General features: G+C 38.6%; 1 protein-coding gene across 2 annotated transcripts; it reads left to right on the top strand.

The window, feature by feature from the left end:
* The first annotated feature begins 4,652 nt into the window (after nt 1-4,652).
* On the top strand, nt 4,653-15,273 carry LOC134627578 (general transcription factor IIF subunit 2-like). Of its 2 annotated transcripts, XM_063473803.1 has the most exons (9): nt 4,653-4,779; nt 5,249-5,322; nt 5,565-5,589; nt 9,549-9,687; nt 10,874-10,933; nt 13,088-13,169; nt 13,335-13,434; nt 14,278-14,421; nt 14,537-15,273. In XM_063473803.1, the coding sequence occupies exons 1-9, from the start codon at nt 4,714-4,716 to the stop codon at nt 14,657-14,659; spliced, it is 813 nt and encodes a 270-aa protein (XP_063329873.1). In that variant the 5' UTR covers nt 4,653-4,713; the 3' UTR covers nt 14,660-15,273. The 2 variants fall into 2 exon arrangements, with proteins under 2 accessions (XP_063329873.1, XP_063329881.1); XM_063473811.1 differs by lacking the exon at nt 10,874-10,933 and having other exon boundaries at nt 14,537-15,272.
* Nucleotides 15,274-15,299: the final 26 nt, after the last annotated feature.

Genomic DNA, 15,299 nt, shown 5'->3' with positions numbered 1-15,299 from the left:
ATCAGACAGTCCAAGGAACTCTGTCAAGCTCCAAAGAGGAGAATTGTAGATTTACAAGTAGGAACCGTTTCTAAATACCTACAGATTCCAAGATCATCAGTTCAAAAGGCACACAGCTAGAGGCTGCTCGGTGTCAATCAGCTCTCTGAAATTATTTCTCTGCCTTCTCTGATGCGACCCAACTCTGCCAACATTAGCTCAAACTGCCTCATTGACATCCTGAAATAAGAAAGCAGTTGTGATGCAGCTTCAACTTCTGGATCAAACCATGAAAATCTCCCTGCTGCTGCCTTTTAATGAAAACTGGATGAACCAGCAATCTCAGTTTCTTCCTTTTCTTGTTTAGAAACATCAGGACCACATCAGAAAACATCAGGAATTTTGTGTTGTCTCTTTGCAATGCGTTAGGTGTGTAATGGCCTTTTTTTTCCGGATATGTAACCATAGTGCCAAGGTCTGGAAGAAAACTGTCACACTCATGTGAGCAGAAATTGGTTAGGATGCTTAGGAAGAACCATGGAGCCACCAAGTCTCAAGGCTGCCACCCCCTATCACATGCTTTCTCTAGATCCACAAAAACACAGCACAGCTCATTCTGACCTTCTCTTTATTTGTCCATCATCAACTCTCGAAGCAAACAGTGCATCTGATCATGTTAAACAGTTAGGATGGCCACTGTCCTCTCTCCTAGACAGCACCACAGGTTTGGCGTTAGGGCCAAACACCTTTCCACTCTTCATCCTCTTCATAGCTGCCCTCGCTTTCTCCTTATTAATCATCTGCACTTCCTGATTCACTATCTTCCTTACATACTCTTTCTCTGATTTTCTTAATTGATGAGCTCCTCAAAAGACTTATTTCATTTTCTCAGCACACTCCCTTCATTTGTTAATACATATCCATCTTATTTCAGTCTCTACCCTTTACCATCCTAACCTGCTGTACATCCTTTCCAGCTCAAGTGCTCTGTCTAGACATTCAATACAAGTCTGTTCTTTCTCTTTCCTTACTATCCAGGTTCACATGCAACTCACTATACAAGTGTTTTCCTGTGCCATCTCTTGCTTTTCTTGCATACACATTTGTCCATAAAAAAGGGGGAAAAAAAGAAAAAAGTTCAAAAGAAAAAGCAAAAGAAAAGCAAAATATGTGTATTGTAATTTTTCACAAAAGACCAATAGACCATCAAAAACTTAATAAAAAAATGGGGAAAATTGGATAGTTTATACTTATGTTTCAGACCAAATTACCCATTGACCTCAAGTGGGTTGGTCAGGGATAGCCAGCTGGCCAGATGTGGCCAGCGAGTTATACAATACACAGCTCCAGTCTAAAGTGTAATACAGATGACTATTATTATTATCATTGTTATTATTAAAGTGTTTTATACAGCCAATGCTTCTAGTACAAGGAAACTGGCTGGCAGCCTGACAATTGCATTATTGTTCAGAGTCACGGTTATAAAGATGTAAACTTTTTATTTTGTTACTTTTTCCCCCTTGTTTTTATTTGTATTCTTAGCTGTCAATTCATCTGTGACATATTTGCTGTCTCAGTCTTTGCACTGACTACTGATTTATCATAAAAGCTATATACAAAAAACTGTCTAATGGGGATTTCGGTTAATTTAATCAGCATGTCATGCAGCTGGTTTACTTGCTATAGGACAGGAGAAGTTAGAGGGAAACCCGCTAGCGAGCCGTTAGGTTCACAGAGTCTGTCTACCCAGTGACGGAGTTTTTACCTAAACCTGCATCCTCAAAAATGCCCAGTTTTGTACCTGACGTGACTACTTTTTTTCCCGCAGCACCAGGTATGGTCTCTTGATACTAAGCTCTCACCATTTCATAGTCTTCTTCCTCTTAGAAACACTACTTGGACTTCTTCATAAAAGCCATTAAAAGTTGACAAAAACCATCATATTTACGGAAGTATATGTAAATGTAATTATAAAACAATGGAAGTACAAAGTGTGGCTGCAACCATGCTAATATACTAGGTTCTACATCCTTGAACAATTGTACTCTTTAACTAGGGTTGTTACCCTTCACAAAAGCATTGGATAACTATTGGAATTGTTCAGAGTCTGAGAGAAAGAAAGGTTGATTGTTTCTCATTGCCACTGCATTAGCTAGCTAAATACCTATCTAGGTAACTATCTAGGTCAAATCATGATCTTGTTTGCCCTTTTTACCCATTTGAAAAGCCTTTAAATGGGTAATAACTCAAAACAAGCCCCATATGTCGGGACCAGCCCTGCCACCAGGATTTAAGTACCTGAGTTCCTATCCTATAAAGGTTTCCCAGTGAATGAGGAAAAATAAGTGAAAATATTAAGTTGAGGATAATTGTAACTATAAATTGTAACTTTATTTTTTTCTCTCAGGTCACCTTTGCTGGGACCTGCTCTTCCTCCTGGGTTTTGCTGTGGAGCGTGAAAACATTGGTGGTGAGGTTACCAGGCTGAGCCCTTTAGCAGTGAGTGAGAGGATGAGGGTGGATGTGAGTGGACCCATGCTGGCAAAAGGTCAATTCAGGACACCTTGGCTCAGGACTTTGAGCACACAACAAAAAGGATGAAAGAGAAGGTGAAAGGAGAGGTGAGTCCTAATCCCAGATAATTTACACTGTACAGTCTCATTAGTTTAACCCTTACAGGTTCAACCTGCCAACACCCTGCATTAAAAAGGACAGGGATACTTTAACAGTTTTTTTTTTAAGTTTCTAGGGTGTCTTCTTTCTTTGAATGCCTTTTATTGAAGGTTTATTTCCTTCTTCGTTTTAGTGGGGGTTTTGTGTTAACAGGATGCTCCTGAGGTACCTCATTCCTGAGCTCATACCAGAACTGCAGCATATTGGCTTGGGGCCTTGGACCTTTAAGAAGAGGCAAAGTCCACAAAACACTGATTGCTCTATTTGGATGGATACACCGCAGACATGAAGTGCAAGGCCAGGGTATTTAGAAATAACAGATTTAGTCTGTGTAATTGGGGTGGCTGTGGCTCAGGTGGTAGAGCAGATCAGCTACTGACTGGAAGGTTGGTGGTTCGGTCCTTGGCTTCCCCAGTCTGCATGCCAAGTATCCAGTTGCTCTCCGATGTGTCCATCGGAGTGTGAATGTGTGTGAATGCTTAGATTGCACTTAAGTATAGAAGGAAGTGCTTGTATGAGTGGGTGTGAATGAGGCATGTTGAATACAGCGCTTTGAGTACTCCGGGAGAGTAGAAAAGCGCTATATAAGAATCAGTCCATTTACCATTTTGTTGGTCTTTACCAAGAGAAATGGCTTGAGAGAAAGCAAAAGGGTGAAGCAGAGAAAGACAGTATCTCGCGTTTTTCAAAAAGTGTCCAAGTATAATGCAAGTGGTTATTATTTCATGTCTCTTAGTTATTCACATTTAGCACAGTGTGCATTTTTGTTCACATTAATCATGACTAAAGTTTCTGTGTGTTTTCCTAATTACTAGGAGTCAAAACATATCTGATGAGCCTTAACACAAAGAAGGTGAAGGAGAAGGAAGTTAAGAAAAGACTGTTTCATGTGATGCAGACCTGCAAACGAAGAATCTCAAGAACACAAGGTTTTCCCACAAAATGGAGCAAAAGTTCCTCCAACACACTGAAAATGTAGAAAAAAAACATTGTGTGACTTTATTAAGTTCATTTTCCATCAGACTCAATACCATATTTGTTATTAAGTCTTCTAAAACCAGCTCTGCCTGTGGTTTGACAGAGCAAAATATAAAGACAACAGTGGTGAAGATGGAGGGCATGCCCTAGCTCCAGGCTCCCATGCTTAGCCTTCCATTAGTGAGGAATGGGATGATAATGTGATTGGACCCATGCCAGCGAAAGAGTCGCTTCAATCAGGACACTGTGACTCGTGACAGGTGACTTTCTTCCTGATGGCCCTCAGCACGCAAGAGCCACAGGACTCTAGACTTTGAGCATGTACTGTACAATGTATTACATGGTTTATATTTAAACAGGTCTTTGCTGGTCACTGAAACTGGACTTTGACACACAATAGTTTGTGTCAGTGACTGGACAACATGTTACAAAAGATATTTTAAAGTCATTTAAACAGTTATAAAGCAGCACCCTTCAGAGCTTTCATTTTATTCTTTTATTTTTCTTGCAGCACATCAGCTTATATTTTCACACTGGACCATGTTTGTACAGGTAACATCTAGATCAACCACATATGTCTTGCTAAATTTAGTCAATATAAATAGTGTCAGATCGAATGTCATTTTCAGTTTTTGTGTGCTGAATTTTTGTGTAAAACTCAGACTTTGTACTTAGGGATAGTAAAGGAGAGACGAGAAACAATTTAGTTTTTATGTGTGGGGTTAACGTTTCAATTTTAATTGAGGTTTCACTAATTAGATTAATGGCATAAAAACCTATAAAACTTGCATTAATGTTCCCTTTGTACACCTGATTTGACTTTATGCTAAGCTTTTTCTGAAAATTGCTGTAAAATGCATTATTATATAAAAAGTATTTGCTTTTAAGTTGACTAAACTGAAAAAAAAACCTGTCATTGTGTTGTAATTTTTTAACAACTCTTTTTTTTAGTAGTGGCTAAGCGTAGTGAAGGCAGTAGTAGTAACGAATGTGGACCTTCAGAGTCGCCATACTGCCATATTTCATGTACGCATGCGTGTGGCGGTTGCCCTGCTAGAGTTTTAACAGTCATCATTTTAAAATATGTCAGAAAAAGGAGAGGTGGATTTGACCGGTGCCAAACAAAATACAGGCGTGTGGCTCGTTAAGGTACTTATACACTTTTTGTAATAACCTTAGTTAATGGGATGTACGGTGAGTTACTAATTTAAACACGGCTAAAGCTTACGGTCTGGTAGCTTAGCATCTGCTGCTAAGTTATCTAACGCTGGCTAAGTTTATCATCTGTAAGCTAGCTCAGTTAAACTGGCATAGTACAATATTTTGGGAGCAGAACACACTATAAACAACTGATTTAATTAGATGCTATCACTTAGTCTTTACAGTCTTGGTAAACAACACCCCTAGTTAGAATAATAGCAGTGCAAACAGTGACGGGATGTACATTGGACAAAATCTTAAGATGTACACAACTAGTTTAGCGATTTAGACCAAAGTATGTGACAAAACTGCAAAAGTAACAGTTTCTTTTTAATAGTGGGAAAGGAGTGTAATAATGTTTATTACTTATATTTTGTGCATGTGGACAGTTTAATTTAAATAATGTTTGTTCTTCCAGGTGCCCAAATACCTTTCTCAACAATGGGCAAAAGCGACAGGCAGAGGAGAAGTCGGAAAGCTCCGGATCTGCAAGTATGTGAAGTAACTGAGCATTAATAAAAGTAGTAGAAGCCAACCTGCAAAGTTTCTTATGTGTGTCATGTGACAAGGGAGGAGAGGGAATGGGAACTGAGTCTATGTTGATCAATGGTAGGGGTTAGCTAAGGCTAACTACATGTTTAATAGAAACACTATATTGGTCATATGCCGTACATTTTAAATATTTTTTAAAAGGCCCCTCAATTGCATTTTCTTTTCTTGTTTTTATTTCCAAGGAAAGGAAATCAAGGAAAACCAGAGGTAAGGATTGCTCTGCATCCCAGTACTCTGACATACAGGAATGGGCTGTTTTAGTAAGAGCCAAAACATTAAATAATCTTCATGTGCTCACAGGTTGTTGCTCAATGTATTCGTAATTGGGGAAACAAAATATATAGTTTGAATTTCAATTATTGTATTTAATTGTAGGGTGTTTAAGGATAGAGATGGATATCTACTACCAAGTGAAGGGAGTGTGTTGAGAAGATGGAAGGAGTATTTTGAGGAGCTCATCATTTAAGAAAATCAGAAACAGAAGAGGATGGAGAGAGGACAGTTAATCATTTGGAAAGTACAGAGGATTAGTAAGGAGTAAGTAAGGACAGCTTTGAAGAGGGTGAAGAGTGGAAAAGTAGTTGGTCTTGAGCTATGGAAATGTCTAGAAGAGAAGGCAGTGTACTTTTTGACTAGATTATTTAACACAGTCTTAGAGAGAGAGAATATGCCTGAGGACTGGAGAAGAAGTGTAATAATAATTATTTTGAACAACAAGGGTGATGTGCAGAGCTGTAGCAATACCATAAAAATATGGGGAAAAGTATTTGAAGCTAGGTTAAGAAGACAAGTGATGATCCATGAGCAACAATATGGTTCTGTGCAGAAGTTATCTTTGCTTTGAGTGTGTCGATGGAGAAGTATAGAGAAGGTCAGAAGGAGGGTACCTGATAGGTTTCCAAGAGAGAAACTGTGGTACTTTATGAGGAAGTCAAGATGTGACAGGGAAGTGGTGCAGGACATGTATGAGTAGGGCAGGGCAATATAGCCAAAAATATTTATCACGATATACATTTTAAAATTTGCAATGACAATATAACTGACGATATAATTGACACGAGACAAAGTACTTTACAACTCCACAACTTTATTAGTGCAAAAAAACCCAAACATCAGTGTATTTTCACTTAAACAAGCAGCTGTTTTTTATGTGCATTTAAGCTATATAAAAACTTTAACAGTGCAAATGCAAATTCCTTACTGACAGTTTAACCAAAAGGCATTTCCAGTGGAAATTGGGTGATATATCCTGAGCATAACCGTGTATAATATCCACAAAACTTAAACAGAGGTCATACACACACAATACGGTAATATTATGTTGAAGCACAGTACGTATCACTCCGCGAGGCTCCTGACTATAGTAGCCGTATTTAGGGATGGGTATTGATAAGATTTTCACGATTCCGATTCCATTTTCGATTCTGTTTAACGATTCGATTCTCTTATCGATTCTTTTTTTTAAAAAAAAGGAGAACACTATGGTCGATTAGCTTAGAACTTTGTTTTACATCTTCTCTTTGAACAAGATAGAAATTTAGGAGTAACATGGCCTTACAAACCCAACAGTGAGATCTTAAAAGATCCACAGCCTATGGCTCTTCAATGGGGTGTCACAGGGTCCCCAGGAAAAAAAATTGTAAATGTAAAACAATAAAATAAATATTCTTCTGTAGCAATAACAAAGTATAACATAAATTATTCTGTAGCAATTACACAAGAATATCCAGTAATGTCCCTGCCTACAATTAAACACATTCACTTACCGAAAATCGGGGGCATCTGCTGTGGCAAATGGGTGCAAGCCTTTTACCACAAACTTAGTCACTGCTCGGTGACATTCGTCTATCCTGGCCTGAAAGGAGACGCTAACGGTAGACTGCAGCGAGAACTGCCAGCGAGCGCCAGCCAGACTCTGTCTGTCTCTCTCATCATGGTCACCTAAATGCAGCGCACAGTAATGGCAGGTTTTGTAATAAGGCAGATCGCGCTAACATAATATGCACTGTTAGTTGATTATTTACCTGCCGCATTAACGGGAGAGGACGTGCAAACGTTACCGCTGCTGCTGGTTGAGCTTCACGAGTCCAGAGCGGAATTAAAAACGCGACATTCATTTAAGGTTATCGCGTGTTTTGTGAGCAAATGCTTTTGCATATTCGTAGTGTTTCCTCCCTTAAATGAAATATCTACTTTGCAAGTATTGCAAGTTGCCCTGTTGCCCATTAAGCGGTGCGGCTTCGTAGCTTACGAAAGTCGTACTAAAACATTTTTTGACAGATTTTTGAGTGCCGTGTACCACATAAAATCAGTTCGAGGTCAGTAAGCACAACCGCAACCGCTTGCATGCTCTACCAAAATTTGTGCTGTGGTGTGTATCTGACAGACGAAAGCCAAACTAGTTCCACACCACTGAAGTTGCACCATTTTTACAAACCAATTCTGGTTCATCTGTTTCATTCAACGATCCGCTTTCGCCCTTCTCATTCGCCGTCGCCGCCATGTGTGTATGAAAACAAAGGGACTGTGCATGCGCGTTTTACCCTCTATCACGATATTTCATTTTCTTATCATTGCCTAACATTATACCTGTATTACCGTGAACGTTATGATATGGCCCAGCCCTGTGTATGAGGGCAGTGTTCAGGTGTGTGGTAGGAGTGACGGATGGTCTAAGCACGGGGATGTGATTGCATTGTCTCTGAGCCCCCCCTTTTTTTTTTGATGTGATTATGAACAGGTTGACAGATGAGCTCAGGCAGGAGTCTCTTTGGACTATGACATTTTGATCTGCAATGAGAGTAGAAAACAGGCAGAATAGAGCCTGGAGAAGTGAAGCTGTGCACTGGAGAGAAGAGGAAAGAAAGTCAATAGAAGCATCATTGAATATGTGTGTGTGAATGATAGGGTGACAGATGTAACAGTGAAAATCCAAGGTGTATAGGTAGTGATAAGTTTAAATACTTAGGGTACACCATGCAAAGCAGTGAACAAAAGAGAGATTAAGAACAGTTAGTAGGTGGAAATGAATTTACAAGATTATAGCGACGTTCTATGACGTATGGTTTTAGAGACGGTGGAACTGTCAAAAAGACAGGAGGTGGCAGAGTTAAAAATGTTCACATTTTCATTGGGAGGATTGGAAATGAGTGTATCAGATCCAGTTTTATTGTCATATCACAGATTCAAGTAAAAGTTGGTGAAAAAGTTTATATTGCAGAGCTCTAGCTTAGCAGATCATAATAAAAGAAACACAATACGATCCAATGTTTTCTATATGTGCAAACAAAAAATAAAAGAGCATATGTCTGGCAACAGAATAATAATAATATTAATAAATCATAAATAAATAGAACCTTCATAATTTGTTCAGCAGCCTGATAGCGATTGGACAATGTCTCTTTTGCATCCAAGTTCATGAGACTGAGGATCCATTTATAGTGTTTTCCAGGCCAGGAGTTCTTACAGGTTTGAACAGGTTGTGGTTAGGGTGGTGACTTGTCTTTAATGATCCATTGGGGTCAGGCAGTGCATTGGTGCTCATATATCTCCTGGAGGGAGGAAACTCAACTTCCATCATCACTCTCTGATGGGTGTCATATTCCTCTATGGTGCAGTTTCCATACCAGATGATACAGCAGGATGATTTCAGTGGAGCTGCTTTACAAAGACCTGAGATTGCTGGGGCTGGAGGTTGTATAGTGATTATAAGGCCTTCCTCACCATGTTTTTGATGTGTAATTGCAGATTGTGTTTACCACACTACCTTTGTTTCTTTTGGAGTTGGTTATAGTTTGTAGGCCTTGTCATGTTCCTCTTGTTTGCCCACTGTTGAACAGACTAAGAATGTCAAGCTGATGCGCCTCTGGACATCAGCTTGACTGGTTCTGATATCATCAGCCTGAAAGGCAGTGTTGCTGGCAGTGCTGCCTGAACCTTTTATTAAGCTAGGGATACTGGAGGGGATAGGTTTGGACAAGCTTCTTTGAAACAATGTCATTAATGCAAATTACTGGAATAATGTACCTGGAAACTGCATTTCTTGTACTCGGTGGCATCACTTCTGTGAGCTCTGTTAACTACCTTATAAATGGCAACTAGATCCCAAGTGTGTAAATCTGTCCTGCTGCTAAAAAGAAAAAAATAATGTGATTGACTATTTACAGGTGTCTTTCACTTTGAATGAAGAGCTGACTGTGATTGACGGTATAGAGGATAAGACGGTGTCTGCACCACGTGAACACCCGTTCACCATGCAGTCAGTGGGAGGTCAGACATTGGCAGTCTTCACAGAGACTTCATCAGGTGACTTTCTGTTTTCATCTACCACTACTTTTTCTCTGCTTTCAACCTCTTTGCTGCAAGATGAGCTTGACCTAATTGCAATATCAGTTTTCTGTGTTAACTAATACCTCATTAGAATCACAGGTAAGTTGTGATTGGGAGATGGAGACATTTTGCTACTCGTTGTACAGTTTGCTGTCTTCATGCAGTTTTCCCATTGCTTACCCTTTTTTGTCTTTGTGTGATCTGAACTTTTTGTAGACTTTTCCTAGAGTGTCACATTGTCCACAGTCCTAACAGTGGGTACTCACAAGAAGTGTGCTCTACATCGTGGATTAGTGGACACTCAGTGGAAAACAGAAGAGTCTTTTGTCTTTATCTAGTTTAATTTGTGTTTGTCTCTACGTGTTTCAGCGTTTGATCGTCTGTCATTTGCTGGGGGTTGACATTTTCAGTTCACTGCCAATCAACACAGACAATTTGGGAATCATTTAACATAGCAGGGACGCTTATCAACACAAATCATTGCTGAATTTGGAGTTGATTTAATTTGTGCATGGGATTGTTTGGCTCAGTTTGAATTTCATCAGTCTTTTTTGTTCTTTCATTATAATTAGGTTTTCAATTTTTGCATAATTAATTACTTTGCTATGGATGCCGGTGATCTTGAGCTGCAGTGGTTACTTTGGGACAGCATATTATATGTCTGTGTGTGCATTTTAGGGCTGCACAATTTAAATGGTTCATTGAGCGAGGCATTAAGTTTGAAGAACTTAGACGTGATCAAGAAGACAGCTGCAAAAGCAGTGAGAGGAAGTCATGAGGTTGTAAAATCTAAACATTTTAGTAGATCAACAGAAAAGATGAGAAGTGACTGTGCCTAATTGGAGAAAAGTGTATTGTTTAAATTAGAAAAGTAGTTTGGTAATATTTTCTTATATTTAGTTTCAAATGAGATGCATTTGTGCAGCCCTGCTATGCATGTGTATCAGTGGTGGGACAGGGCATCCGTGCTCCCTTGTTGTGCGGCCATGCTTGCTTTGCTCACGCGCACGCATTTGTACTTTCCAGAGATCGTGCCGAGAAGCTTTGTGTAATTAAAAACCATTTTTGGTGTGCGACTAAACCCTGGGTGTGGTTCTTACTGTTCGATCCCTTCCATCCCTCGTATTTTTCATGTTCACCATCCCTCCCTCCCTTCCTGTAGGCCAGTCAGAAGAGAGATCTGATGGCAGCAGCTCAGGTTCGGGGGCAGGGACAGGCCCAGGTGAGTCCTCCGTTTCCCTAGCAAGTGACAAAGTTGCACAAAGCAGCTCATGAAGTCAATGAAGTGATTTAGGAATCAGACTCCCGGGTTTATTTTTCTCGTCAAGTGAAATTTTTGGTATCACAGTAAAAAGCCATTTACATGCTTTGGAGAATGCCGCTGAGCGTAGTGACAATTGCAATGTCTGTCCAGTTGTTGTATTTTTGGCAGTTATTTGACCTGTGTGTGTGTGATAGTGTGTATATCTGCATAATCATTCGCCCTTCATTCACCCTTCAAAACTACTTGTAAATGTAGCCAATTTTAATAACTTTATTAATTTAAAAAAAAAACTTCATAGTGTCAGTTTTCTATAGCACATTTCACTCGTTACTCAAACTCAGTGTTATAAGATATCTTTATTGCCATTGCACAGTCATACATAGTACAATAGTACAATGAAACTGGAAAATCACCATATCAATTTATCACCATAAAAGATAAAAACCTGTGTAGAGCTACAGTACCTTAAGGCAATGAATATAACAAAATGTTACAAATAAAATAAAACAGAAGTTAGCACACAGTTATTAAGTGTAAAGCATGATTTAGACTTCTGGAAGAAATCTACGTAGTAACTTACAACGTAGCAGAAAACTCCTCTTAACCCTACACTGCAACTCAGTTGTGGCAGGCTGTGTTTACCTGACATGCGGCGTAGGGATAAAAGGAATTTCCAGTTGCTTTATAAGTTACAACCTAGATTTCCTGCAGACGCATAATTCAAATTCATGAGCCTGAGAATCAAAAGGGTTTTTTGTTTTTAATGTAAACCATTGTTATTACAGTTAAGTGAATTTAAAAACTAAATCTAGATAGGGAAAAATTATTTTAGTTAACTGAAATAAAAAATAAACTTTTGGAGGAAAAAAAATAAAACTAACTGAAATTATTTTGTGAGTCTTGTCTAACAAACTATTAAAGACTAAACTAAAAGAGATTTCAAACAATAAAAAGTTAAGTGAAAAAAGAAAATCCATTCAGGAAACTAAACTGTACTTAAAACAAAAAGTCAAAATGAAATAAAAATAAAAACAAATTTGAAAATAACAACTATAAATGTGCACATGGTGGTACCTGACTTTGGGTGAACAGACAGCTTGGTCCGAAGAATAAGACCTCAGTAATACGACTTCAGCACATTTAGATGTAATTCTGAGAATAGTTTAAAGATCTGCACGTGGTGACCTGAGAGGTCTAATCCGGTTATAGACACTTGAGAGCTTTATTAACTGTAAGAAGGGTTTTAAAGATAATTCTGATTGTGATGGAGCTTATTGTCACCATGTAAATGCAAAAGCTCATATGTGAGTGGATTGATGTGGTGCAAAACAAACCTGTCTGATTCAGTGATTATTTACAGTACAGATGTGTGCATTTTTCTGACTAAAGCAGTAAGTGAAGAACTATTCTGAGCCTTGGTGAACAATTTAAAAACAGTGTTTTTGTAGAACTACAAGCACAAGAAATGTGGTGATTTAACAAGAATTAAGTGTGGCCAAAACACGTGTGCATGTATAAATTCTAATATTTACTAATTAGAAGTGGCAGAGGTTTTTGGTACTGGAAGCTTTTTGTTTTTAGTCTGTAGTTTGAGGAATTTTGAGTAAGAGTGGTTGAGCAGCAGGTCTTGTGCACATAAATAGTCTGTGGAGAACACAAGATTATTAGCTTCTTCTGCATTTGCATTAGAAAACGGTACGTGCTGGCTACACTGAAAGCCGCTGCCGCGCAGGGCTGAGGTATCAAATATCTAATGGGTTCCTAGAAAACCAGAAAGGAGTTTTGTTAACACTTAAGCTAGGATTATACTCTCTGCATCCACAAGTCACTTTGTTTTGGTTTGGTTTGTTTTCTTTTGGGGGGGTTCATGTCCACAAACAATGGCATTATGCTGGATTCTACTCTGATTCTAGTTTCTCATACAGCACCTAGCAAAGGAGAACACTTTGATCATTGTTATTATTTTTCTTTCTTGTTTCTAAACTGTTTCCACTTATTCATTTACAGCATTTGTTTCTATCCCTTCTCTCTTAAAAATATGCCGTAAGTGCAGTGGTGCACATGGACTAAAAGTCTGTATCAAGTTTTTTAATTAGCTGCATTCTCTTTCAGATAAAATAACCTTGGAGGGAGTGGTAGTGCAGAGAGCAGAATGCAGGCCTGCTGTCAGTGAAAGCTATATGAGGCTGAAGAGGTGAGCATTTAACACTTAAAGTTACATGAAATAGCTTGGATCGTCTTGTATCAGAATGTCTTTATACTGCATGCATGTGGATGTTTTACTAGAAATTCATGTATATTTGTTTCATCTATATTTTATACTTACCAGGTAAAGTACTTCTCCCTGTCTCTCTAACAGGTTACAAATTGAAGAGTCCTCCAAACCGGCCAGGCTGTCTCAACAGTTGGATAAAGCTGTTACCAACAACTATAAACCTGTGGCCAACCACGATTACAATGTAAGAAACCCTACAGAGAAATCTGTTCTTTTATTATTACACTCACTTTTTTCATTTTTCATGTTAGATTTAGTTCACGCAAGAGACACAGTTAACTGACATCTGGCCAAGAATTTTCTTGTTACATTTTACTGCCTTAGTATGTTCTTAGTTGTTTTTGACCACATGCTCTACAGGATTCACACACAAGGTGACCACACGTCCCACTTCACATAGGACTTCCCAGCACGATTATTTCATGCCCTATTAAATATGCATATTTCATCAGTGCCCCATATTTTTGATTTCTAATTATAAACAAAAATACAAGTGACTCTGACTAAACTTAAAGGCAGACAGAGGCAAACAAACAGCTGCAGACACACTCTCTGCTACAATACAAGTCAACAAGCATTGTTTCGACATAGAATATAAAAGATGTGTTATTTTTCACTTTGTGTGACTCTTACTGTCTAAATCCCTTCAGAACGCATTAAGCAGAACTTCATCTGATAACCAGTTTATCTGTTCATGTACTTTTGGTATTTCCTCTTGGTTCTAGACAGCTTAAGTTGCTTTTCAGAGTAATGAATTTAGCATCAATTAATTAATCCCTTGAGATCTAATGAAGCACTTAAGAGATATTGTACAGTATTTTCTTATTGAATGTATATAGAAGTTGAGCTGTTGCTATGGGGGGCTAACTTTGAATTCTCAACAAGCAAATTTGCCAAGTCCCACACCTGATCCGTTTAGATGATACATGGTCTTTTCGATAGCCCAGAGTATTATCAGTCACCCATGAGCAGTAATTAGATAATAGATAATTGGTGTTTAGCTGACTTCTGCCTGTTTTTGCTGCAGCGTGAGTATGAGAGGAAGAAGAAGGAGGAGGGCAAGAGAGCCCGAGCTGACAAGCAGCAAGTGTTGGACATGTTGTTTTCTGCTTTTGAGAAGCATCAGTACTACAACATCAAAGACTTAGTGGATATCACCAAGCAGCCTGTGGTAAGACTTGAGAGCTTGGTTATAACTCATTTGAAACAGTACTATTGGTCCAAAAAGTTACATTTAGATTTAATTCTCAAGAGTATTATCTCATATTGTTTGTTTTTCTTCTCAGATTTACTTGAAGGAAATCCTGCGTGATATTGGCATCTACAACGTGAAGGGAACACACAAGAACACCTGGGAGCTCAGGCCAGAATACAGGCATTACCAAGGCGAGGAAAAGACTGATGAATAGTTTTTGGATCCAAAGGTCAATACATGCTTTCCACTCAGAGGAGGGATTTCCTCTTAGATCAGAGCTTGGTTTGACCTGGTTTCTGTACATCAGGTCTGAAGATGCACTGGACGATGAGGTGGAGTTTTGCAGTCCCATCTCATTCTGTAGGAACAAAAATAAAGGGCACTATGGAGAAATCAGAGGTTAGGCATTGAAGTATGCACCACCTTTTTCTGATGTGGTTCCCTTTCACAGCTTGAGTGCGCTCATTAGTGTTTTAAGAAGTAAAAGATCTATGACTTGAGGTTGAAAGCAGTGGATAATGTTTTTAAGTGTTTTGTATATCCAGAAATATGGGGTTTAATGTGGAGAGGACAAAATTTTAGAAGAGGAACAGTGTTACTATTGGTATAGGTTCCACTCAGATTTTTGTGACGTTTCTTTTACAAGTCCGTTTTGGGGTTTTTTGTTTTTTCTTCAATGAAACATGGCTCATCAGTTTTCCACACCACAACAAATTGGATCCACAATTTATTGTGATCTTTACTCCAGGTGTCTTCTTATAACCCACCTTTTGTATTATTTTAGGTTGTTTTATATTTGGTCACTTATGCAATAAAGTTTTTTTTTCAATAGAAAACTTATTTTTTAATCATAT

Source organism: Pelmatolapia mariae, linkage group LG1, assembly GCF_036321145.2.
Source record: "Pelmatolapia mariae isolate MD_Pm_ZW linkage group LG1, Pm_UMD_F_2, whole genome shotgun sequence".
NCBI classification, from domain to species: Eukaryota; Metazoa; Chordata; class Actinopteri; order Cichliformes; family Cichlidae; genus Pelmatolapia; species Pelmatolapia mariae.
This window is presented reverse-complemented; position numbering and strand designations above follow the sequence as displayed.